We start from the raw sequence: 25,788 nt of genomic DNA on the forward strand, positions 1-25,788 counted from the left end.
TTAAATACTCCACGGTACGAACCTTCAAAAAGCAGTTAGAGAGCTTTCGGAAGGTGTAATATAAGAGCTCGTGCGGAAATAGAGCGGCATTCGAATGAAATTTCAATCATTCTACCTCGTGAAACGACGGAACCAAACAAGTACAAACGACGCAAAGGAGTCAAAAGGGAGATAAGCATAATAATTTAATTCATAATGCGCGTTTCATCTCGATCTTCCACGGAAACGTGCATTAAATTAAGAATAGCAAACAAGAATTGCACGGTGTTCCCACGGTAACATCACAGGGATGTAGTATTTAAACATCTTGATCGAACTATAGTTCTAGAAAGATACATCGGCGTCTAAACGTGAACTTGGAAGATACATAGGTAGAAGCTCGGGAAGATATGACCAAGCTCTCGACGGAGAGCGGAATAAACATAAATATACTTTCCGTTTCATACCTTCGTGGAAGATATCTTCTAACCACGCTCATTTACTCGGCGCCGTTAAACAGCAGAGAAGGAAAGCCTATCGACAAACCTCGAGACATTTTCAATAGTCTAATCGCTTAATGGTTAAGAGATTTCAAGGTAATCGTTGTAACTAACCAACACGATACATACAAACACCGTTTAATAATTTAATATTTATTTTGCATAAAAAAATATAATCATTATATACAAATATATGAGTGTGAATGAAGATCCACGTCGATGAAGTTCATCCTTATCTAATGATGTAAGCCGAGGGACAGTTCGTGTCCTCCAAAACCACCTCCTCCGAATCCACCTCCGTGTCCACCTCCGTATCCACCTCCAAATCCGCCTCCAAAACCGCCGCCGCCACCGCCACCGCCAGCGCTAACCAAAACAGGGTAGGACTCCTTAACGACGACGGGAACCTTGACTGGATAAGGAATCTCCTTTTCGATCGCGACCGGAACCTTTACTGGCACGCTAACCGGGAAAGGCACCTTGACGGGCACTTTGACGGGCACGGAATACGGCACTGGGACCGGTTTCTCCACTGGCACCGGTACTGCTTTCTCTACTGGAACTGGGTAAGGTTTCGGTACGTGCACAGGGATTGGGTTTTCCACGGGAATCTTAACCGGGACCGGGTATGGTACAGCTACGTTCCTTTCGACTGCGTACGGTTGTGGTACACGAACTTGATTCTCTCGGTGAATCGTGATACCAGTTATACGACCTCCGTCACCGCCACCTCCTCCTCCTCCTCCTCCTCCTCCCAATCCTCCACCTAGACCTCCGCCGAGACCTCCACCAAGGCCTCCACCGAGACTCAAACCTCCGTGGCCTCCCAGGCCTCCGCCGAGACTCAAACCTCCATGACCTCCCAGGCCTCCGTAACTTCCTAGGCCGCCGCCTCCTCCAAGACTCAGTTCCAGTCCTCGTTTGCTCTTTTCTTTCGTCTCAACGGCGGGTTTCGTGCTCGACTCCTTAGCATCCCCGGCCAGGGCTGTCGCCACCAAGGCGAGTATTATAAGCTTCTGAAGGTATAAACATGGTTAAGTGAACGAACGGTGTATTTCGACAGACATGATGTATCGTGTGCGGTGTCTATACGTTTCCTTTCGTCGAACGTGATTTACGTTGTTGAAAATAGCTAACTTACATAATATCCTAACGGGAGAAAGTGCGTGGCGAAAGCGATATACGAAGCTCTAGCGATAAATGTAAGTTATCACGAACGTGTTATCATGTTATCGATAAGAACACGGCTCTTCGGACTTGTGGCTACGACTTTAACACTGTAGACGCGGTTAGGTCGAGGAACGGTGTCGAGGGAACGCGCGATAAAGAACAATAGAAAATAGAAGCTTTCTTCGATGTAGCTGCCTGTTTGAAAAATGTTCCGCAACAATGCAACCGCGTATCGCTGGCGAACTTTCTCCGTTTCTCACCTTACATAATCCCTATCCCTTTGTCCGTTTTGTGTACGATAATCTATGATATGTATCGTGTATGAATATAGTGGGGAACCGCGAGCTCACCTGTGGAGTGCTCATGGTATCGTTCGAAGGTGCACACTGAAGTTACATCGCGCCAATCACTGGCATATATACCGGCACTTTCGCCGTGGCTACTGGCCCACTCCCCGGAAAATCCTACTCGTCCGCCAACATTAAAGTGGACCGATTGTGCTACCACACCGTGCAAAGGCGTTCGTTCGGCGTTAAGCCGTTTTCCCACGGGCTACCAACCAGCTGGTTGATTACTACCGGATCCCCGGATCTGCCGCACGCGTAACATACCCCCTGTACATTCGAACTGTTTCGAATCGCTCTCTTGTCCGTTCACTCGCCGAGGAGGAGCCAGCAATTTAGCGTGCAATGATCGCAGCGACCAGTCTTCTTCGGCGTTTCTTTTTCTTTCACTTCGGAAGGAGCGGCGCGATCGTTACTCGCCTCAGATTCCGTCGTTCTCGCTCGTGCCTCGTAAAAACGATTCCGGACGTAATTCCGATCGAACCTCCTCGGTCTCTTACGCAATGCCTCTCCGTTCTCGATACACGATAATATTTTTCAGATCTCTCCGATCGAACAGAAGAACCGTAAGATCGCTAATTCTCCTTAAAGGGAATTTCTTTCCTTTTCCTCTTTTTTGGTCCTTGCATTGTCTGTATTTTAGCTAGGTATTTGATATCGTTATTACGAAAGCGCGTTACGTCACGCGCGTTACTGTCTCCTGTGGCTCGATAAAGCGAATTTAATTGCAATAAATTGCAGCAATGAATTCTTCGATTACGTCGATCGACTAATAGATGTGATTAAACGTCTAACGAAATTTCGTGGCGTGTTAAAGCATTTGCTTATAGCAATTGTACAACGCATAAAGCAACGTTTATATAATCAGATCGAGAGAAAATAAATGTAATGTCAGAACCTGGAATAAGGTTTAATCGATGTGAAGTTGTAAAAGGGGTATAATTAAGGGTTTAATATCGAGGATAAAATCGACCGATAGACATTTGCGAAGCCTTGAGTGCTTCGTTTCTTTCACCGGGGCTGCTGAGTGCGTAAATCTTCGCTCGTACAATGTAGTTCGGAACCTCCAAGCCTCTCATTACGCGATCAAAAATACCTCGCGCAAGAAAGTTTTTGGTAATATACGTAACACCGGTGAAAATCGCTGGATCGTTGTCCTCGCAAAGGTAATGGCACTTGCGTGCCATCGCACACGTTTCCAGATATCGAGCCGAACCGTAATTAATTACGGCACGCCGGTTTTTCCTCCATTTCCATCGGTAATGTAGTTGTAATTAAATAAGGAAAAAAATTGTAAATGCGCCACGACGACGAAACTCGCAAAGGGACGCGACTCGCTGCGAAACTTTCTCCTCTTGTCTCGGACACGCGCATGTTATGTACTTAATTGACTGATTCCCGGCATTATGCTCGATGCTTGGTTAATTAAAAAAGATAGATACACGATATGCGAAGGAAGTTGTTAGGCGTCACGGTGAACGACACCATTGTCGCTAACGTCAATGCTACGCCGGTTCTGATCTTTCGTGTTGCGCGTTTCTAGCGGCAGTCGTTTTCTTTTACCCGACACTTTCCTCGGATTCACGAGACAAAACAGGAAAATAAGTCAGTGTGTCGGATAGGTTTGAGCTTCCTTCGAGCAACAGGTGACTTAATTTTGCGAAAGAAAACAAATTACAATATTCTTGTGCGTTGCGGTAGCCGTGTGAAACGAATCGTTCGTTCGTTCGCCTTCGGCTGATTCATCGGATAGCAAATTGCAACGTTGCGCCGCATTTAAACACGCTAATAATTGGTTTCTATCGTACACATATCGTAGCAATTAACGAGCTGTGAACGTATTATAATCTGATCGATAAACTGGCCGAAGAGGGGAGAAAACATCTTGCGTTGATATTAAATCTAGCGATGGTAATTAATAACACAGCTACCGGGACTGCGTCGATATTTCGTTCAGCTGACAGAAACTTTTCACCAGGACCAGTTTTATGACCATTTTATGGATACTTTGACATTATACGTGACTCTCACTCCTGACATGCTAGCCAATATTTTAACCAGGTTTACGAAATTAATGCAAAGTGATTTGACCAGAGACCACTTTCATTACAAGTATCGCTAGTCTGCTAGAAAGGAGTCTTCCGTCGTGAGCAGAAAAAGTCTCTGCTCGGCTACGACTCTAATGTACCTTTAACATTAACTCGCCTGGCAAAGGGCAGAAATATATCTCGAGATATTCGTCATCATTTTCTAACGGGAAAGCGAGAAATCGTTAAATTAGATTCGATGGTATCTCCACCACGAACGTGCTATGCTGAACGTTTAAATGCTTAAAATCTTGTTCATTAATATTCACACGATATAATACTGTCGATAAATATACCGGATAGAGGCCGTAGACAAGTGGAATAAAGGAAGAAGACAAGACGAAGGTGAAAAGGTAAGAGAACGGGTAAAGGTAGACGACGAAACACCTTTTAGCATCCCTTTAGCGAAGGCACGCTAGAACGCGAATTATGTTTGCTTCTAGAGGAAGAGAGGAAGTCGCGAAAAGGGCGAAAAGGGGAAAGGGCGTAACTGGAAAACGGCTTGATAAACACCTTGAGCGAGAACATCCATCCATATATTCATGAGAGCTACGGTCTGGCCGACTCGAAAGCCTTTCCGATTATTGCATAAGGTTACGTTTGCGGTCGGTGAAGCAGAAATGCAGACTTCGCGAAAATTCCGCTCCTACCGTCTGCTTGTACGCTCGTCGACCACAGGGATTTACTTCGTACTCTTTAGGCTGCATTTCTGTAACCGTGGTGCACGAATGCAAAGTTCGAGGGCTTCGATTCCTTCGAACGTGGTCTAAAATCACGTCTGGCGATGATTCGAAGGTTCGCGATACGATCGAATTAAAACGAGAAAGATCGAGGAAGTGCGTTTTTCCGCAAGCAATACCGATAACATGAGATCGCTCTGGGGAAAATGAGAACCAAAGGCACCGATAAAAAATTCACGACGTATCGATAACAGGAAGTACAATATGCAGACGTTTATGTAATTGGTGTGTTACAAATAGCCGTGAATTACTAGAAAGCAAGAACTCTCGGCAGAAATATCGTAGACAAAAATCATACACGAGTATAATAGAATCCCCACGTAATACGATCTCGAGTACTTAACAAAGTTCCGTGTACGTAATATTACGTACAGTGTTTCACGGAGTAAATTGAACGGTTTCTGGTCAAGCAGATCGTAATTAAAAACGATTTCTTAACATGTGTCTTTTTATATAAATATTCAAATCACCGATAGATAATCCGTGCGAAATGCTTCAAATTGCTTAACAAATAACGATTCAGTAAAAAGGAAAAAAATTGGAGAAACCACGTAATCGCGTACTCATCGACGTAAAACGAACGTACGAGCGCTCGCAAAAACCGAAGAAGTGGAAGGTATCGCAGATCGTATTTTATGCATCTTAACACCTTTCGCGCGTTTTAATTCTTGGGGGGTACATGCGGCGTAATAGCAGCACGAAACATATCAGTGCAGGCATGGTAATTACAATTAATGGCAGTAAAATTGACCAGGTCGTAGCATCGATCCGTGTCATTAGCTTTAAATTCAATGAATGAAACTGCAACGTCGAACAAACACATTGGCGTCACAGTGGCTTGCGCAATTACCAGGTTACCGGCGCGACGTTTCGTCTAATTAAAGTGCGTCGTTATGTCACTTGACGTACGTCTTAACATTTTCTCTTCGACATTCGAGACGATATCAAACCGATATGCCATGGCATAAATTTCCGAACTTCATATTCACGGATCGCTTTCACGTCACGATGACGCACAGACGGCTATCGAACTTCTATCGATAAACTTCGTTCTCATATGGAAATCACTTTCTAGTTCGAGGAGATTGCAACCGCAGCAAATCACTATAAATTCATCGAAAACAATTTAATCCAGGTTGAAGGTGAGACAGAAACTATCGACAAACATCTTCCTCTCACTTTTCATTCAGCCCGATCGGACTAACCCAATCGAACCGACGTCGCGATAGCTCGGCCCGTCGAAACGCGTCATGCTAGCACGGCTACGAGTCAAATCAATATTTTCAGATTCAAATATGGAGATTCAAATTCAGATATATGGAAATTTATTCCCGCCGATAAGCCTGATAAACCATGGATACGCAGGGATATTCTAATGCTGTCGAATAGGCGAGATCGAGGTACAAAGTCATTCTGAAATTAACCGCGCCCGTGGGATCTCCGAGTGATAACCAAAAATCGTTGCAGGCGGTAACTCGGAAGCGTACGCGAATGAACCGCAAATAACGTTCGATCGGGTGGGTAGTCGATATATCCGTTACGACGACGATTCCGTTAGTTTTACTTTCAAGAATATAGATCGTTTTATTATTACGATCCTTTGTCGTTTAAAACTTGATCTCCTACTTCGTTTTCAAATAGTTCTTTCCTCGTATCGTACCAATAGTACCGTTACCTTGTATCGAAGAAATCATTAAAGTACGCTAACTGAATTTAATAGGAGCGCATAACCAAGAAGGAACGTTTTATTCCAAACCAAAAAGTTTCCGACGGAATGTGGATTAAACTTACGCACACAAGTGTATAGAGAGTTTCGTAGTAAGAGAAGCCCCTTCGTTCTCAGAAGCAACGAGAAAAAGGTGCAAAGATACGGGAGGATGTAACTCGAATGCCTGCGAGAACTTCTAATAATTCGCTTCTCGCTTTAATTAAGCTCTTAATATTAATGAAGCTCTCGGGAATGTGAGTGCAGAGATGTAGGAACGTATTGTGAGAAGTAATCGGATTAAAAAGAGACACCGTCAGAGTCGAATCCGTATTAGTTGCACCGGTTCGTTCTGATGGTTCATCCTGTAATTGAAAACTCGCTGGCTCGGCAAACGTACGTAAGTAACGAGAAAGTTTGAAGCGATCGCTCTACAATCCGGACGAGCATAATCTGAATCGAAACTCGATCGATATTTCTCTTTTTATCATCCTCCGAAGATTCGACAAATTTCGACTTGTTCTAGATAGAAGTTGGAGGCGCGTCGTTGCGCACAGGTGAAATTAAGAATCGAACGAGACGAAAATGTGTCGAAGGATTTGCCGAATTGTTAAAGAAGCTTTGAAAGCTTAGGCAGCATTCAGGAAGAAATTGAACGGGACGCGAAGCGACTTGCTAAATGTTGGCTGACAAAAGCTAACGGAGGAAAGCATCGTCCACGGCGTCGTTCTCTTCCTTTCCTTCTCTTAACTTCCTACTCCGCAACAATTTCATCGGCACGCTCGAGTTGCCTGCCGGACTGGCGGTTGCGTCCCCTATAAAAGCGAGGGTAGACCATCGAGGAACCAGTGTGCTCACTGTCGACCAACATGAACAGCACAGAGAAGCTGAAAGTGAGTAGCTCCAGTAAGGCAGCCACTTGAATTCCCGTCTCTCGAGCCACGCGAACGAAACTGACGTTACCGGTGAAAATTTGAGCGTGTTGTCGTTCTTCGTGCAATTGGTTAAATCGATCGAAGCATATTCGTCGAATCGGTGTACTTTTCTCCTAAGAAGATCAAATAATACTTACGTTGCACGATTGTTTTCTCGCTACTTGTCGCTCGTAATAGCGAAAAAAAAAATGTTATTTGCCATCAAAATCCTCTCTAAAACCAATAGAAAATATCATTCAAAACAATGTTAATAATCCACGATTTATTTCCCCCAGATCTTACTTTTCTGCGGCCTGGTACTGTCGGCCGTGGCCGAGGAAGCGAAAAAGACCGCGGAGTCTAGCGCCCAACCAAAAGAAGAGAAGACGAAACGCGGCTTGGAGCTTAGCTTGGGTGATCATGGCTTCGGAGGAGGTTATGGAGGTGGAGGTGGAGGCGGAGGAGGATTTGGCCTTGGAGGCGGTTTCGGAGGCGGCTTTGGTAGCAGCGAACATATATCCGCGGAACACGTCCCGGCAGTCACGGTCACAAAGACCGTCCACGTGCCAGAACCTTACCCAGTAGAGGTCACAAAACATGTCCCCGTACCCGTCAGTGTACCAGTCAAAGTACCAATCGACAAGCCATACCCTGTCCACGTGCCTCAGCCCTACCCTGTTACAGTCGAAAAGCCAGTGCCTTACCCGGTCGAGAAGCCAATACCTTACCCTGTGAAGGTGCCCGTCAAGGTGCCAATAAAGGTGCCTCTGCCGGTCAAGGTACCTGTCAAGGTACCGGTCACTGTACCAAAACCAGTGCCCTACCCTGTTAAGGTGCCCCTGGTCGTGAAGGAGGCTGTACCTATTGTCGTGAAGGAACACGGAGGTGGATTCGGAGGTGGTTTCGGAGGTGGACTCGGTGGAGGATACGGAGGTGGACACGGAGGTGGATTCGGTGGTGGACTGTCTTTGGGAGGTGGACACGATCTTGGCGGAGGTTATGGAGGTTACGAGCATTTGTGAAGCAAAGGCTTGTACTCGGTAGAGTATCAAAGTCTTTGACCTTCTACGTACGTCTTGTCCATCGATCGCAACAAGACGCAATTGCTGATTTCGTGAATCCGGTCATCCGAGATCACGAGACGCTTGCTGGCCGAAACGTGAACACCAATCGACGAACAAGCGTGCCCTTCGTAGTAGACGTCAGTCGAATATACCAATATTGTATTCACCGTGATCCCGAACCTTAAATTTTATTGTATAATATGTTTTTTATAAATGAATAAAGCGATATTTTTTTATACATAACAAAGCGATTACGCAACCTTCGCAGGCATAAGATTGCTCGATAAGGAAAAAAGCTGCGTTAGCGGTTACGCGATCGGGAGGAATCGCGGCAGAACTTTCACCGATTAATGTTACGTTATGAGGTACACTTGCTTTACCGTAAGCGAAATGTCAGCGAGAAAAAGGCTCGTACGAATTGTACGGTCGTTAACGCGAATAGAATCGCCAGGCAAATTAATAGCGTAGAAAGGGAAAACGAAATGAACGTTCAACCGCGTAAAAACTTGTACCGCGGAGTTTGACGACGTTCACGCCCGCCGTTCTCTTCGAGCAATCTCGATGTTTCCACCATTCCAACCCTTGTCTTCTTTCTCTGTGTTTCATGCAAATCTTACACAACGATGCTACTTCTCGAGCTAATAAATTTTCTATGGAATTTTTCCGAATCGAAATGTCGTCTCCGAACTTAACGACATTTCCTTGATAAGCGTGACATTATCCGAACGAATCATAATTCCTAGTAATTAGCAAACGAAGAACCCTTTCTCCTCTTAGCCTGATTTCATTTCCGCGTGCAACGTTCGTTTCCCCTTTACGCTCTCGCTAATCTGATAACAAATAGAAACCGAAAGTGACTCCGGTGTCCGTATGATCGAATTTTAAAATCTGGGAAAAGCGTGTTCGACGGGCGTCGAGAGCGCAACGTTGGAGTATGTTACGTGTACACGCGGTACGAAATTACAGAAGCGTGTCGCGTACGTACGCGACTGTGGTTTGCTTGGCTCAGCGAATTCGCCAGAAACGAGGAGACGTGCTTACGACAATTTCAGCTCATTGACGAATGCCCTCTGCGAATATCCGTTCTATCGACCTTGTCCAACGATCAAGGGAAACTACGTCGAAGCAGCACAATCGTGTTTCGAACATTCGCCTATCGATTGCAAAATTATATTGGAGCATCCTGCTCGCTATTTCGAACCGCGTGCCGAAGAAATTATCGCTGATTTAGAGAAACAAGCAAATTGCTGCTGCCACGAGTTGCATAATTGTACTTAATTGACGAGATGAATTGTAGATTGTACACGGTTCAACTTGCTTCGCATCGAGCGAAATATCAGGAAATGATCGAATCGAATCGTAACAAAAACTAAACGGTATCTGATTCGTTTAATTAATTCGAACGCTTTCGATAGCGAAATTGAATTTTCGACGATACGGAACGTGAAGAGGGGGTGGCTACCGCGGGTAGTGCACCTGTTTTAATAATAAGCAGTTTATAAACCACGGTGAAACGGGGCTTCGTTACCGTATAATATTTACCAGGTCTTTAAGATACAACAACCATTAGCCAGGTTTATCTCCTAGCGACCAGGCGAGTTTTAAAACGTGCTAACCGATGCTTTCGTATATAGCAAGACACGCAGACTGTTGGTTAGCAAATCCCGTTATTTAACGTGCCGCAAGCCAGGTAATCATATTTAATGGTCTAGGAAGTTCGCGTAAGAGAGAAAGAGAAAGAGAGATTTCTTCGATCAGCCGGAGAATGCATATGGATGGCGTCGCGTGCAAAGAGGAACGATGCAGATACGATATTGCCTCAACCATACACATTGGTACCTCTGGTATGTCGATTGCATACGGCGAGTTACGTTTCCGTCAATTGTGATGTAAACGTTTTTCTTTTTTTTCTTTTTTTTTGCTCGAACGCATTATTTTTTCCCGCGTATCATTTTCATCTGTTTCGCGTTTAAATCGAGCAAAACGATTTTTGACGTGTAAGCAACGCAAAATATTATCACGAAGCGTAACGTATGATAGAAGGATACTCGTAATTAGCTTTAAGGAAACACCATTGACTGTGACTAATACTTTCCATATCTATATTATGCAATCTCACGATCATTTCGTACCTTGCACGATCGTAAGATTATATGCAAATACTTGAAACCGCGCTAAATTCAAAGCACACTTAGATCGATCGATGAATCCTCGAATTTTCCATTGTTTCGCTCTCTGTGTTTGTTCAACGGAAGATAAATATAAATCCATCAAAAGTTGCATGCTTTCATTTACCGCGTTTCGAGTTTCGTGCCGAGTCGCTCTCTAATAACTACGTAAGAAAATTCCCAATTATTTATTCGCATGGCACAGGCAAGCAACTTCTGTGCTTCCTCGTTCCCCAGAAATTGGCGCGAAATCGTTGAACACCAGGTGTTTCCGAGAAATCAGAACGTGCTGCAGCTCGACGTAGACGCGTCTACCCATGTTACGCAACCCGCTTTAGAACGATGTGTCTTATTTTTCTTTCGTCTTTTCTTTTTCGTTTTACAACGTACAAAATCGTGACTTGGCGTTTGCATCAATCTCTATTGTGCCTCTTCTATGGAGATACTTGGAAGAGACGAATAAGGAGGTACCTTCACATTCGCACTACTTTTTATTCTGATATACGTGGAAATCCGCGCGTTGCGTCAGGAGCTTCCCACTATACATACGCACCGATTGCGACGTTATGTTATCGTGCAATCTCCGCACGTTATTATTTCCGCTATTTGCCCGATTTTACACGCTAGCCTCGCGTGTTTCGTTTTACACCGTGATCCGATTCATACGATATAAAGTTTCGTTAATGATCTACACTGGGAGAACAATTTTTTGTACGCATATCACAAAAAATCTACGATAAAAACTGTTGCGTTTATAAAGAATACATTAACGTAACCGCTTTTAGTTTTGTACTAACTTCTTTCCCTGCGTAACTTTGATAGTAACCGTTAAAGGTATCTTTTATTTCTTTAGATTTTCTATTTAGCATTCATTTAGATTCGTTAAAGAAATCTTTGTGAACTAAGTAACAAGAATACCATACGAATAGATTCGAAAGTGACGTTTGAAAGCAAACGTATCAACGTTAAAATAATAAAGCTATACTTTCTTGTTTTAATTAGAAAGACGCGGGGGCTATTATTATTGTTTTTATTGCAAAACGTTCATATGGTTGCCTGATATAATAATGTAGCAAGAATGCGAACTAGTTCGCCACGCGTATGATGAAACATTTGAACCTTTGATTTCGTACTGACTTAGTTTCCTTCTTTTTTTTCTTCTTTTTTTTTCCTTTTGCAAATGACGAAACATCTCTTATTTGCTGTACAGCGCATACATTTCCGATATTCCCCTTCACTTTCTACGTAAACGTATAAACTTGCTATACGTGTCAACAAAATCGAGCAAATGGAATATCTTCATGGAAAATGGAAATTTATAATACATCCGTAATGTAGGAAGTAGGAATGCTCTCGAGAAAAGTTTCGTTTCAAGCTCGCGAAACAACCGGAACAGGAATCTTCAAATTTTTTAGCACGACACAAATATGTGGATAGAAACTGTCACATGCCTATCTATCTAATGGCGTATTCCATACTTTCGTTGTCTGTTCCTTTCTTATAGATTTGCAAAATCTCTAGCATTCCATACCAGTATACAACGCGTTGCGACGTGAAGGGAATATGCAATCCTTCATTCTATACGATCAGTCACGTTCGACGATAGACTCTACCTTGTTTGCACTAGAAATGATCGTCAACATTACGTTAATATTGGTTCTGTCAACACGCACGCATCTCGAGTTTGCGTTTTACTTGCTCGCACCCTCTTGCCCTTGTTGCATGGTGAAAAAAATGGAACATAAGTTGATGAAAAAATGAAACGATACTGAGATGAAACGAAATGGAAGATTCGTAAGATCGTAATATCGTGAAATTGACAGCCTTAAAGAAGATATTTAACTAGTTACGTTAACGAAGAACTTTTCCTGCAATTTACAGCACAATTCTAACGAGAAACAGAGTTGTAACTAAAATAAGACCGTAACTTCATCGTAATTACTAGACCGTAATTTCACAGGGGTGCGACAAATTACTTCCACCACCTAAGCCATGTTCCTCCCTGATAAAACTTTATCGAATTCCTGAAGGAAAAGAGGAGCCACGTGGAAAATAACACCCGTTTAATCAACATTATTGAAAATGAGGAAACTGGGACTACGTTTGTTACGAATATTCGACAGATTTTCTTCTATCTTTCGCTATTCGCACGCAGTGTTTGAATTTTCTATTTAAACGTCAAATTGACGGTACTCTATCGCATTTCATTTTTCCATTGTTATTAATGCCAAAGTAGTCAAAGGGTACAAACAGAAACAGATAAACGGACATTCCTCTGTAGAGAAAGATACATATGTATAATTATATAGCCTTGCTATTTCCATAGTCCATATGCATATTCGATCAGAGAAATCACCGTAAAGAGCTGTAGTAACGGTGACATCTGAATTTATCACCATATTAACCGGTAACATCGTGTTGTGGAATTCTAAATGTAACTTTCATCGGAAGTGGACTAGATAGAAATGCCTTATGTTGCGCAACGTGTCACAGGATTATATGTACTCATTTAAATTCCACTCGAATCTTTGTCAACAATCTGTCTCGCATGATGCAGAGTGTCTACTATCGGCTTTTCTGTTACCGTACAAAGTTACCGGTCTCCCTCCCTTTTGTACCTTTTATTTGCATCGTCGCGGAGAAACTTTCCAAGTTCCACGGCACCGGAACCATCCATCGCGATCGAAAGTTCCTTGTACCAAGACCGTCGTCGTTCTGAAAAATCTTTCCGGTGTGTGTGCATGGTGTCGTAATGCCTGCGCTACAGCATTCGTACACGCGGCCACAAAGTCAATGAGATTACGCAGACCAACCCATGCATTTCCTAGGTCGTACGAGATCGTTTGTGCGTTACAAGTGCACAAGCGTCGATCGAACGTTCGATCTTTACTTCCGCACTGTTCCCATCTCTTTGAATCGTAATAGATATTATACAAGTGTAAACGCTATGCATGTTATTCTCTCTTTTTTATTTCTTTTCTTTCCATTTCCTTCTTCGTTTGTCTTTCTTTTTAAGAAAAAGTCGTTCTGCGTTGGGTGTATGATTTCGCGAAATTTAAGAACGATTGAGGAATATATTGTACAGGTTTTATCGAGTGTACGAATTAGCGAAATTGCGAAGAATCGAAAACTCTTCCGCGTGTTAACGAACGACAAAAATCGGAAACGAAAGTAGAGAAGCCAGTGATTTAGAATGTAGAATGCTCGTAAAGTAAAATACATAAGACAGATACGTAAGTACGTATTTGAGTAATATATCATCTCTAAGTAATATATGATTGTCTTACAAAAAACAGATCAGATATAAATGATACGTCAATCGTATGGTTTTATTCTCTGTTGTAATTTATGAAGCTAAATCATACACGATTTGTATTAAATAGTAGAAGTATTAAATCTAAATAGTGAAAATAATATACATGGAAAATATAGGATAGTACCATATCTACAATTTTATTTTAAGATCATTATTTACAAAGCAACATAGTGGATTAAAGCTATTTGACGTAACAGACAGTATTCATGTGTAAAAATTGCTTTTAACATCGTCGCTATCAATAATTTACTACATATCTTAGTTTCCAACTTAGTTCCTGATAACTTAGTTTCCAACAGGACTGTACAGAATATAATTTTTCATCCGTATAATGAAATTCCATTTACAGGCACTTATTAGATAAAGACTTTTAAAATAGTATAAATACTTTCATAGAAACTGATGTTCATATACTTCCATATTTCTATCTAATCCAATATCAATCTATTCAATAGATTCTATGTAATTGTAATAGCAGATGAGAATCGGTAACCAATTTCCTTCGAGTCTATAATTACATATTTTTCGTTTCTTTACATTCTATAATTACAGAGAAAAATACGACTTATTTCAACTCTATAGTATAGGAATGTTGTACAAAAAGTATTTTATGTCCAACTGTTGGAAGACAGTGCTCGTGAAATATATTTACAATTACCTAATTATAAATATAATTATTATAATTATGTATATTACTTAAAAATGATATTAACCAGGATTCATAACGTTAATCATGTTAACTATAGTCTCATTTTTCGTAGCAGGTATATCATTATCATTTGTGTTATCATTTAAGTTAGGTTCTTTGTCAATTATTTGATTTTTAGAATATACAGAATTAGATACATTAGACACGTGATCGTTTTCAATTAATCTATTTGCACCTACATGTGTATTCATAGATACTATGCTATCTTTTAATATGTTAGAACTATTGTTGCTATTAACAGTATTAAGGCTTGTAGCGGCAGTGTGTTTTAAAGCCAAATACTCATCGACGGAACCCATCGGATGTTTTTCGATAACTTTATTATTAGTTGCCTGTACTACAGGCAGTGACGAAGGACAATTTTTATTCGGAGACGTGCTAAGCTTAGAAAGTCTCTGACGCTCCCTTAATCGTTTACGAATTTCCGACTGGATCTTCGACTCTTTTATTACATTTTGTACATCGTCCGTTTGATAATAACGACTTGCCCAAGTTTCAGTTCCATTCGATTTCTGTGGGGAATTTGTTTCCATTTGCGATTTGCATTCCTTCTTTTCCACAACTTTACTATTTTTATCGTTCTCACTATTTTCTATATCATCCATATCATCGCAATAGTTATCTAAATCAATTATTTCATCCAAGTCAATGGATTTTTCTTCATCTAAACCTACTTTGCTTGAAATACTTGTTTCGGTAGAATCGTGTTTATCCGAAGGATTATTATGCGTTATTTTTGATTTAATATTATTTTCGTGTACTTTATCATCTAAGTTCACATCTTGTGACGAACAATCGTCACCTTCTGTGGTTTTTATATTTTGACTAGCATTACTTGATTTTATATTATCTGTATCAATTTTGGAAGTTATATTTTTTGATTGCTCTTTTATATGAGACTTTTTCTTTGTTTTTCGTCTCTTACTACTAGATTTTGATTGACTATCTTTACGAAGTATATTATTGCTATAATTACATTTAAAAGTTTCAGTTTTATGTGTATTATCTATTTCTTTATCTGTTTCTGTTGAACTTTTAGTTACTTTATTTTCCTTCGAGTTTTCTATGCTATTAATATTACAAATATTATTTAAATCTCCATTCTCAGTATGATTAATATTGTCTTTGGTCTCTATAACTCGTTCGTTTTGTAATTTTTTATTTACACGCACACCGCTATGAGGTTCTGCTTCACTATCACTAGACAATAATTCAATAGTCGGAGTTGGTTGAACAACTAATACAACGTCTTCATCTTCAGCAATTGTATTCTGCTGAGCACTAATAATTCTCTCCAATTGCCTTCTACAATTTTCTTTTTCTTTTATCTCATCTTGCTCGGTCTTAGCCGCAGCATTTTCATTTGACGTATCGTTACTTGCCACAGATTTAGAAGTATCTGGTATTACATCTTCCTCTTTCCTTATTAAAGCTCTTATTGCCCTTGCGCGCATTTCTAACTCTAACAAATCCAATAAGCTATCGCCATCCTTTTCTTTACTTTTATCTATAACATTCTCCTTCTTTACTTGTATATCTTTATGAGTGCAATCAGGAATTTTCTTACAAGTAGACTTACTATCACTTTTTTTATTAAGTTGAGATTTTCCTTTTTGTTTGATTCTCTCTTTCTTTATTTTTCCCTTAAGTAATTTCGAACCATCTTCCTTTTTACATATTTCATCATCGGTAAACCATTCCTCTGTATCTGAGATAATTTCCAACGAGGGTCCTATAATTATTTGTATACCATATATAAATTACCACTAGTAAGTTCTAAAACGCATAACAGTAAACATACCTGAATCATCTGATTCATTTGTATCTGATGATTCTAACATAGGTTTTCCATTTAAGATACACAATATACGGGTTTTTGACATGCCACTTAATTCATTAGCACACCATTTTTCTAACTGTCCAAAATCCATTTTCTGAAAGGAATAATTCTGTGAACTACATTGTATAAAATTACTTGGTTCTAATAAATAGAAGAGAAACGACAGCCTACTTAACACATGATATCAAGAGTTGGCATACCTTTAATGTTTGAGGTAACATCATTTGTATTTTTTCAGCTTTAACTGATTTAAAAAGTTGACGAGCTAATTCCCTGTGATCTGACAAATATTCTTTAATTGGTTTTAAATCTCTAGCATCTACTTCTTCGTCAGATGATAGCGAAGAAGAAGTGCCAGATGAACTACTAGCTTCCTAAAATTTAATATTATGTTTCTATTAATTAAACTGTATGAATATTTATTCAGAAGAAGTATTCACAAGAGGTATACAAATGTTGGTAAACCACACTGAAATAATACGAAAGAAAGTGATTACCTCACTACTGTATGCATTCTTCTTCCCTTTTGACATATTTGATTTACGAAATATTCAATATGTATTAAATTCCTACAAACAATTCGTATAAATAACACTCAAATTTTACGACTTCTTATGATATCGTACAAACGTTGTCTGCTTTCTGCATATGTGTATTTTTAAGCCCTAAATACAAACGTGAACTAAAAAAAACATAGACGTATCATCTTATAGAGCTTTGCGACTCATGTTCTGAAATACCGATCATGCAAAAAGTCAAATTTCTACCAAGCAAACCTTGTCTCATTCTGTCTTAATCCATACCACGTCGGTAACATCATCTGGTAACGCTAAAATCTCAAATAAGGATCTCAGAATCCTTAAGAACGTGGAATATGAAAATATATCCGATGTAAAATCTATGTTGCGAGTTGTTTACGGTAAAACAGCTACCTGCTACTGCTACTCGTGTCAGGGAATAACCTATCTTATTGTTGACAATCATTTGTCAACAAGATGATACCAATTAAAGGAAACACAGACTTATGAATAGTTCGAAGCATAACCATACAGAAATATTTTATTTTTAAAGATAGTATTACTGGCATTATAAAAATATTATTTCTTGTGCGGAACTAGTTTTGTGATTAATAATTGACAGATGACAGATAACCAAGTTAGCAATTAAAATTTGTACTTCCTGCTTTCTAATGTTGTACATAGACGCGAATTCGTGTCTTTTGATAAAAAGTGAAACAGACTCAGTTGTTATCACTAGAAGTGATATCTCCCTTTCAAGATATGTTTCATGATAAAGTCTATTAAATTCATTGTATATGTGCTATATTTCTGATTTCTGTATTCACAAATAATAATAAAAAATAATAATCAAAAATGCTGAACAGAGTTAAATCAGTATTGATGAATGTTGTGGGTGGAAGTGAACTCGGTCTGCAATATCCTACTGACTCAGATAACGAAGCAGTAACAGATTATCTTAATTTAAACATTGTTGCAGAAGTAGAAAATAAACCATATAGTAGACCCAGTTTTCTAGGATTAACAACAGAAGAAACTCAAGTAAGTATTTAAGAGCATCATTATTGTCAGGATATGTAATAATAAGTAATAAAAACACCTTTAATATTTATATAATCAATAGGTAAGTGCTGATCATAGGGTAAGACCAATTATAGTTCCAAGAGATTTGAGTCGGTTACCATGGTGTGCTGGCTATGCAGAATGCATAAATGCTGGAAAAAGCACATGGAATGAAGATCAAACTTCTGCAACCAGAGGAGACCTCAAATTATCAGATGTTAATGTTACGTTACCTTATGTCATATTCTCTATGTTTGATGGGCATGCTGGCTATCAAGTGGCTTTAACGGCAAGACTACACTTACATAGGATAATCCTTGTAAGAACAGATAAAAATTGTGCTGATATATTTCAATGTCAAATTTTTAAACCTAAATTGTTTTTCCAGGGAAGATTAATGGCAATACCTGGCAATATGCTGCTAAACGAAGATGAAGATGAACTGATCAAAGGAAGAGATTTAGTAATTGGTGCTATTGAATTAGCATATAGACAAATGGATCAAATGGTAGAAGCACAAGCTCAAGGAGGAGGTGGAGGTTGCACAGCAATTACCATTCTATTTCTCAATGGTAGATTATATGCTGCAGGTGCTGGTGATTCAAGGTAATAATGCCAACAGTTAAATTTCTAATATGGATGATAAAAATTAGAATATTACCAAATGTACACTTGACAGAGCTGTATTAGTTTTGGGAGACAGTCAGCGTGCGTTAACAAGAGATCATACCCCTGATTCAGAATCAAATCGTGTCAGAGCATTAGGTTTTCTAAGAAGTACCGAATTATTGAAAGGTCATTTCACACCACTAGAATTTAGAAAACGACCTTTGCAAAAAGAATTAGGATCTATGGTTTTATATAGAGAACCTTTTATGACTGGTTGGGCGTATAAAGTCTTAACGCTCTCTGATTTGAAGCTACCTCTTATATCTGGACATGGCAAAAGGGTAAATATTCTCAATATCAGAAAATATTGTGAGTTAGTTAAAAAAGATTTAATATATTTTTACTATATAGAGTCGTGTAATGGGTACTATAGGAGTAACGCGTGGTTTTGGAGATCATGGCTTAAAAGCAGCAAGTACAGGAGTTAATATAAAACCATTCCTATCATCACAACCCGAAGTGCAGTCTATAAATTTAGATAGCTGTAATCTCACAGAACGTGATTGCATTATTGTAGCTACAGATGGACTTTGGGATGTTGTATCAGATAAAACGGCAGCAAATATACTTAGAAAGACACTTACTCCAGATAATCCATCATTAGAATACAGGTATACTTTCTTTTCTTTCTTTTGTTCTTAGAAATTAGAGAATTCGTATGAATTAAAGTTCGTAGTAATTAAAAATAAAGATTATAAAATTATCCGTTTTACAGACTCACAATGGGTGCTCAAGAATTGGTACAAGCAGCACGTGGTAGATTAGTGGGACGAGCTTGGGTTGGTAAATCAGAAAATCTTGAAGAAACCGATGAGAAGTTTTCACCTATGGCATCGGTTGATGATATCAGTGTCTTAGTGGTACCGTTATATCCTTACTTGTGCGAACACAAACAATGGTTGAAAACAACGCAACAAGAAAGAAGATATTCTATGGATTCATTACACATATCAGTTAATAATTCTGTATAATAGATGATCAAAACTGTAGATATTGATTACATTATGTTTAAGTAGGAATGTTACAGTTGAGATCAAGTGTATATTCACAAATTAACACCATGATTAATCACCAAAATATTGTTGCTTTTACATTGCTTTTAACAAATAATATTTATATATACCGAATTTTTAAGCTATTTAGCAGTTATTTTAAGAGTGATAATTTATTATATACTGCCACTTTATAAAAGTGTAATTAAGAAATGCCATGATTATTTAACAAAACATTCCAATTGTAGAGTGTTGAATATAATGTAATTTAAATTTTAAATAGAACGCAGCACCCAAAGTAGAGATAAAGCCAGTATAATTTTTAAATTGTACACATTTCTCATGAGAATTGTAAGGAAAGTGTCGTAAACAAAATTTGTATGAAGATAATCTTACTATAAACATACTTTGTTCTGAGTGATTTTACCTGTCTGTCTTATATTTATTTTCACTTTAAAATGATCAAACTGAGATAAATACAAATTGTGATTAAGCAGTTGATTCATGTAAGATATTAAAGGAAGTAAGAAAAAGATTTAAATATATTTTATCTCACCTTCGTATAATCTATTTTGATTTTGATGTAATCAGTGTAATTAAAACATTAAATAAACGTTATACTGCATTTATTTAAATGAGTTTAAAATTATTCTAAACTCTTAGTTCTCTTTAACTTAATAAACATACTTTATTTCTACTTTAAACTATACATATTTGAAATGTATGTAATTGATATATTCAACAATACGATTTGTTATTCAATAAAACGAAGAAAATTGCAACTAAAATTTATCTATGACTTACATTGCGATTTCTATTCCAGGGTAAATGATCCATCGATGCTCATTTCAACGTTCTACACTTATTTCACTTCACATTTAGAGTATTATACATTTCAATTTTTGTACATTACGCTGTCTGTAAGACCATTCGATCGCGTAAGTTAAACAACTTTTTAATATAAATTTATATCATTAAAATCATCTTTCCACACCGACGCGACGCGTTTAAATTGAGTCACGTGACGTGAACTTTTCAAATTTTTCAACGAATATTTTAGTGCGCATGCGTTGCGTCAAATTTAAATTTGAAATACAATGTAGTATATTCTTTACATTCGTTTATATAAATAGGTTGACAGTTTACATACTTTACAATATATCATTTATGAAATATTTTTATATTTAAAGATATATATATATATATATATATATATATATATATATATATATATATATATATATATATATATGTATATATATATATATGTAGATTACATGTAAAGAAGAACACAGAAATGAAGTAAAATAAAAATATACATCAAATATACGTACTTCAAAAAACATTCCACAATTATGAATACTTTACTTCACTTTAATACATTCGAAAAGTTTAACAAATAATTTTTGAATTTTCAAATATTTAAAACTACAATTTATAATTTAAAACATTCGAAAATATGTTTCAAATTTAAAAGTTCGAATTTTTCGAAATTTCCGTAAGTGCTCATACATGCTTCGTATTTTAATATATACATATAGGTATATTTCTATTAATGATTAAGGCCAGTTCCGAATGCAGAACGATTATGTTCTTAGTTCTGAAGTAAACATTAAATTTCTTCCACAGAGTTGCAATAACAGTTAAAAATATGGACTTCAGTGTACGAGGAAAAGCACGCACGTAAACCCTTTAGGCATTTAAAGGGGCAAGTGCATTTCCGCGTCGTTGGGATGGCACGATGTTCCAAACTGTCAACTTTCATAAATTTAATTATGACGCATAATCAAAATAGAAAGCAGCATTCTGGTTTCGTCGACCAAAATTATGAGTTTGTTAAGGCTACTACGAACGCTATCTCCAAAGAACTTCTTCTATAATTTATATGAAAGATTATTAATCCTATTTTCTGGTATTCCAGCCACGATTTCAAACATTATTAAGTACCTTTTTATCGAATCTAATCGCGTAAATTGCTTCTTCGAAACGTGGCTGATGCCACGAAAAGATAACGTCCGGAAAATTTTTATGAAACGACCGGCAATAAAGGTGCGGATGAATTTTAATGTATCATCAATGTCGTTCCAGAGTAAGAGCGACAGCGTAAAAGAGCAGAAAGATAAAAAGTGTCGCGAATCACCGTAAAAGAGTGGTCTCCACCATGCAGAAATACGCGGCGCAGTTTCGGAAAACTAAAGCTACTCTGACAGTTCCTCGTTGACCCCTCTAGCTCTGTTTCTATTTTAAAAAGTCATCGCAGCTTGATTTGACAGTTTTCCAAACTCTTCTTTGCCATAAGCTATTAAAATCTGCATTCCTTCGTTCCTTTGGAAATACCATTTCGACGCGGCTTAGCCAATGATCTATATAACTGAGAACTGTGTTATATTTCACACAGAGAGTATACGTTAAACACATTCGAAGTATTTTAAAATATATTGAAAACAAGAAAATGAAAAAGCCTCAGGTTAACTAGAGATATATTTTAATACTTTTACATATTATATTACACGATGTATAACGTAAACTCAACTCTTAGTTTATTAAGGAAAAATTGATGACGCTGCATGATTTGACCGACATAATTCTTGCCCATTTCTGCATCAAAAAACCGGCATGCGTTACTTTTTTAGCAAACGTCAGACCACAGATATGTTTTTCGTATTGGCGAGTTATGACAGGCTATCTGTCACGGTCATCATCGATGGTAACTTTAAGGATACCAAGGGACGTAATGCTTCTCTCGGTAAGGGTGGCGAAGGAAAGGATAGAAGAAAGAAAGAACGAAAGAAACGGTAACTTACGGTGTATCGGAATGGTCGCAAGTTAGGGGTCTCGTACAGCCTCGATACATCATCGTTAGAGAACTTTGGACGGCTTCCTGGTTACGCTATTGATGGCTTCCTTCGATAGGACATGATGTATCAGCCTTTCATTGCTGCAACGTGGAACGTTACAGCCGGTTGTAATTTAAAAGTAAAAGCACGAATTAAACGATGGCATAAAACATTTGTCAACGATCGTATTCGTATATCAATCATATGAGTCATATCGTTCTATGACAACCTATTTCTAAACGTAGCTGGTGCATAAATTTTTATTTGATGCGGCATGTGATAAAGATAATACACTTCGATAAAAAAAGTGATAATGCTCCCCTTGATCGAGAAATTAATTGAATTCACATACTGGTCTCGTGCATACGGAGTTTCGTTTAAGCATCTGTATAGGTGGAAAAGTACCGTAGCGACGATAGGGCTTGTCCAGTAATTTGTCTCGCATATTTCTCAGAACTCAAAGTCAACTTCGCCTCGTTAGTTTCACAAGAGACTCGTGCCTGTTGTCAACTCTCTTAGCATCTCCGAACCTAATGTCCCTTGGCTGGAAACTAACGCCTAGTTGCCGAACGTGATGCAACGGGTAATGCGACAAGTTTGCCGTCAAGGGATTATGTGACCAGTTCTCTGTTTGAGTCTGTTAGTACCTTCACGGTATCCATATTTCAGCGACGTTGCACGCTATCCGTCTTTTACGTTTAGTTCAGGTTTATACTGCGACTAAGTATATAGTCTGTTTAAAAAAATACGAACATTACATGTAACGATATAAGAGTAATAAATTTTGTAAAAATAAGCTCCGACGTTATTTTGTAATCAAGTTAAGCGCATCTTACACGTTCTTGATTATCTGTAAACGATTAGTCAGAAAAATATGATAATAATCTTTCGATTACGCGAAACGATCGAGATTTTAAGATAATGACGATAGCAAAACAAGAACCGCATAGAGTTCGATCGACTAGTGTAAAGCAGTGTAAAAGACGAACGGGAAAGAAGGAAAGTAAAAAGCAAGTATCCCTTTTCCCATCATTCCTTTCTTCCTTCCTGTCTCGTTTGGTTCATGAATTTTTTGCAACCATTAACTATTTTTTTTCTTTAGAGATAATGGTGGTCCGTTATAACGTCTGTAGATTACAGAACGAGTCGACGGGCGACCAGCGAGGATTTTCTAAAAAATTTGTATCCGCAGGGATTGGAAACGTAGAACGATTACCCGCATGTCGGCCCACGTACATACACCTACATCTATCGGAAACGGACAGATTGAACTAAATTAGTGTTTTTTCGCGACGCATTCGCCTTCTACACAACGCCACGGAAATAAGCTTCCTAGGTCTTCCTAAGATCTCTTTGAAGACTATTCTCATTTTCTGTCATAGATACGAGCGGAGAGGAATGTCCGCAACAAGTAGCTAAACTAGTGCAACGACAGATATGAAATTCTTATGAAATATTAAAAGAATTTGATACGATTTCATTATATGCGAAAGACCTGTTAGTTCATACGACTTGAAGGGTCATTTTTTAAGGAGAAAATAATCGAAACGTTTGAAATTTTGTTTCTAAATCTAGTCTCCTTGCCCGTTTGCTTTTATTATGTCTTGCTATTGCGTTATAAGTTATCTAAAGAATCGCGAAGGTGGTGGAAATATTACGTTACTTTGCAATTATCAAACGGTTAGAAAATTATGATTTATTCTCTGTTAAAATTCGTTATCAACAATATACGTTAAAAAATTTGCATGAACGACATTTGCCATTTTCTATACGGTAATGCATTTTTCGCGAAAGAGGAAATATCCATTATGTAGCGCCTTCGGAATCGCGTTGCGCGTCGGTTCGCGCCGACGACGGAAACGGTTATCCAATATCAAATTAATGTACGTCAGGGCAAGTTCTTCCATGGCATATGCTCCGTGCTTGGTGCGCCAATAACTCCATTTTCGCTGACATAACTCGTAATCGTATAATCTGCCGGGCAGTCTGCCTGAAACCAGCGATTCCGTTCTTTACCGATTACAAAGAATGGAAAATATCCGTTTTATACCGATGCTGATCGTTTAGCTGCAAGTGATCCAAATCGAATTTCTGCTAACGTTGAAGAACTCAAGTTCGTTAATTCGTTGAATTGCACGTTTCTCGCGAGAGCTTTATTTGATTAATTCCACTTCTCGTTAACACTCATAGGTAGATAAAAGTTTCTTAGATTATGGAACGATTCTAGATAAGGATAAGCGATTGACCCATGGCCAAGCTTTTCGCGGTAAAAAGAAATTTCGTCGAAGACGGCAGACAACAGACTGCATTGTATAACGTGCTCGAAGATGGATAACATCGAGAGCGAAAGTACCCGTTCGAGTCATAATCGATTTTCTGACGAATCCGTCGTTTCACAACACGCAATAACATTTCTGTAGATTGTCCGCATGACCAAACCGAAGCTTCGTTGCCGAGTAGCAAATGGATAGGTGTTACCTTAGCTAGTTACGGATCCTTCGATAAACACAGACGGACAAACGTTTCCTAATTGTGCTGGCAATTGTTTACGCTACCTCGCAGCACCTTCCGGTCTTCCTGCGTTCATGGCTATTCCGTGTTTGTCTCTCCGCTTCTTGCTCGTCTCTGTCACGTCTTCCGGAAGAACGGACGACGAAAATTTCGTAGGAGGATCAACGACGAGAGGTCTTAATTAAGTTGCTGACGTCTAGCTTCCTCGCAGGAGGAATCTTTTCCTTTATTACATAATTTTCTTCAAACGAACGAAAAGTTCTGTTTGCCGTATTAATTTCTGTCATCGTGACGACGTTCGAACGGATCTTTCACTACACGTGAAACGCGTCAGCAAAGATACATCTTTCCAATTCCTCGAACAATTTTCAGAAGATTCGATATATTCCTGTCGTATCGTTCATTTATTTCGAGGCAGTTTAGCACTCGAATAGCAGAGGTTCGGTCTGTTTCTCGTTTTTCTCATTTTTCTGCTTCCCATTCAACCCTTGCCGCGTTTAAGCATCGTCGTCACAACGATACATCGATTTACCGCGGTTTTACTACTGGCGCGGTGCGACTGCCTGTTTTAACGATGCATAAAGGTGGCGGCGTATAAAGAGAATGTTCGGCACGACTGGCACGATGAACGCAGGATAGGATAGGATGCACGACAGGTAAGGC

The 25,788-nt window shown here is 38.8% G+C and overlaps 4 protein-coding genes across 5 annotated transcripts; 2 read left to right on the plus strand and 2 right to left on the minus strand.

Annotated features, from left to right (window-relative positions):
• Positions 1–655: 655 nt before the first annotated feature.
• Positions 656–2,065, minus strand: LOC138180908 (shematrin-like protein 2). Its single transcript, XM_081833733.1, is given in 2 exon segments — positions 656–1,495; positions 2,000–2,065. Coding segments are annotated over 2 exon segments (846 nt in total). The 3' UTR covers positions 656–715.
• Positions 2,066–3,572: 1,507 nt separating this feature from the next.
• Positions 3,573–8,722, plus strand: LOC138180815 (keratinocyte proline-rich protein). Its single transcript, XM_069115039.1, has 3 exons — positions 3,573–3,639; positions 7,052–7,418; positions 7,736–8,722. The coding sequence occupies exons 2-3, from the start codon at positions 7,395–7,397 to the stop codon at positions 8,459–8,461; spliced, it is 750 nt and encodes a 249-aa protein (XP_068971140.1). The 5' UTR covers positions 3,573–3,639; positions 7,052–7,394; the 3' UTR covers positions 8,462–8,722.
• A 5,269-nt stretch (positions 8,723–13,991) lies between these two features.
• Positions 13,992–17,207, minus strand: LOC138180814 (putative uncharacterized protein DDB_G0274535). Of its 2 annotated transcripts, XM_069115038.1 has the most exons (5): positions 17,034–17,207; positions 16,737–16,910; positions 16,498–16,630; positions 16,276–16,428; positions 13,992–16,203 (listed from the first exon to the last, which is right to left on the minus strand). In XM_069115038.1, exons 1-5 carry the CDS (start codon positions 17,067–17,069, stop codon positions 14,696–14,698), a joined length of 2,004 nt encoding a protein of 667 aa, XP_068971139.1. In that variant the 5' UTR covers positions 17,070–17,207; the 3' UTR covers positions 13,992–14,695. The 2 variants fall into 2 exon arrangements, with proteins under 2 accessions (XP_068971139.1, XP_068971138.1); XM_069115037.1 differs by having other exon boundaries at positions 13,992–16,428; positions 17,034–17,206.
• A 245-nt stretch (positions 17,208–17,452) lies between these two features.
• LOC138180889 (protein phosphatase 1H) lies at positions 17,453–20,395 on the plus strand. Its single transcript, XM_069115196.1, has 6 exons — positions 17,453–18,095; positions 18,178–18,435; positions 18,505–18,722; positions 18,796–19,066; positions 19,137–19,396; positions 19,501–20,395. Exons 1-6 carry the CDS (start codon positions 17,910–17,912, stop codon positions 19,754–19,756), a joined length of 1,449 nt encoding a protein of 482 aa, XP_068971297.1. The 5' UTR covers positions 17,453–17,909; the 3' UTR covers positions 19,757–20,395.
• Positions 20,396–25,788: the final 5,393 nt, after the last annotated feature.

The sequence above is a fragment of the Bombus flavifrons genome, chromosome 6 (assembly GCF_040668555.2).
Source record: "Bombus flavifrons isolate JBK064 chromosome 6, iyBomFlav1_principal, whole genome shotgun sequence".
NCBI lineage: Eukaryota > Metazoa > Arthropoda > Insecta > Hymenoptera > Apidae > Bombus > Bombus flavifrons.

Coding starts and splice junctions, on each gene's coding strand:
- LOC138180815 (XM_069115039.1), top strand. CDS start 7,395: ATGAACAGCACAGAGAAGCTGAAA. Junction 7,419..7,735: donor ACAGCACAGAGAAGCTGAAA/GTGAGTAGCTCC, acceptor TATTTCCCCCAG/ATCTTACTTTTCTGCGGCCT.
- LOC138180814 (XM_069115037.1), bottom strand. CDS start 17,069: ATGTCAAAAGGGAAGAAGAATGCATACAGTAGTGAG. Junction 16,911..17,033: donor AGAATGCATACAGTAGTGAG/GTAATCACTTTC, acceptor ATTAAATTTTAG/GAAGCTAGTAGTTCATCTGG. Junction 16,631..16,736: donor TGTTACCTCAAACATTAAAG/GTATGCCAACTC, acceptor TATTCCTTTCAG/AAAATGGATTTTGGACAGTT.
- LOC138180889 (XM_069115196.1), top strand. CDS start 17,910: ATGCTGAACAGAGTTAAATCAGTATTGATGAATGTTGTGGGTGGAAGT. Junction 18,436..18,504: donor ACTTACATAGGATAATCCTT/GTAAGAACAGAT, acceptor TTGTTTTTCCAG/GGAAGATTAATGGCAATACC. Junction 19,067..19,136: donor TATCTGGACATGGCAAAAGG/GTAAATATTCTC, acceptor TTTACTATATAG/AGTCGTGTAATGGGTACTAT.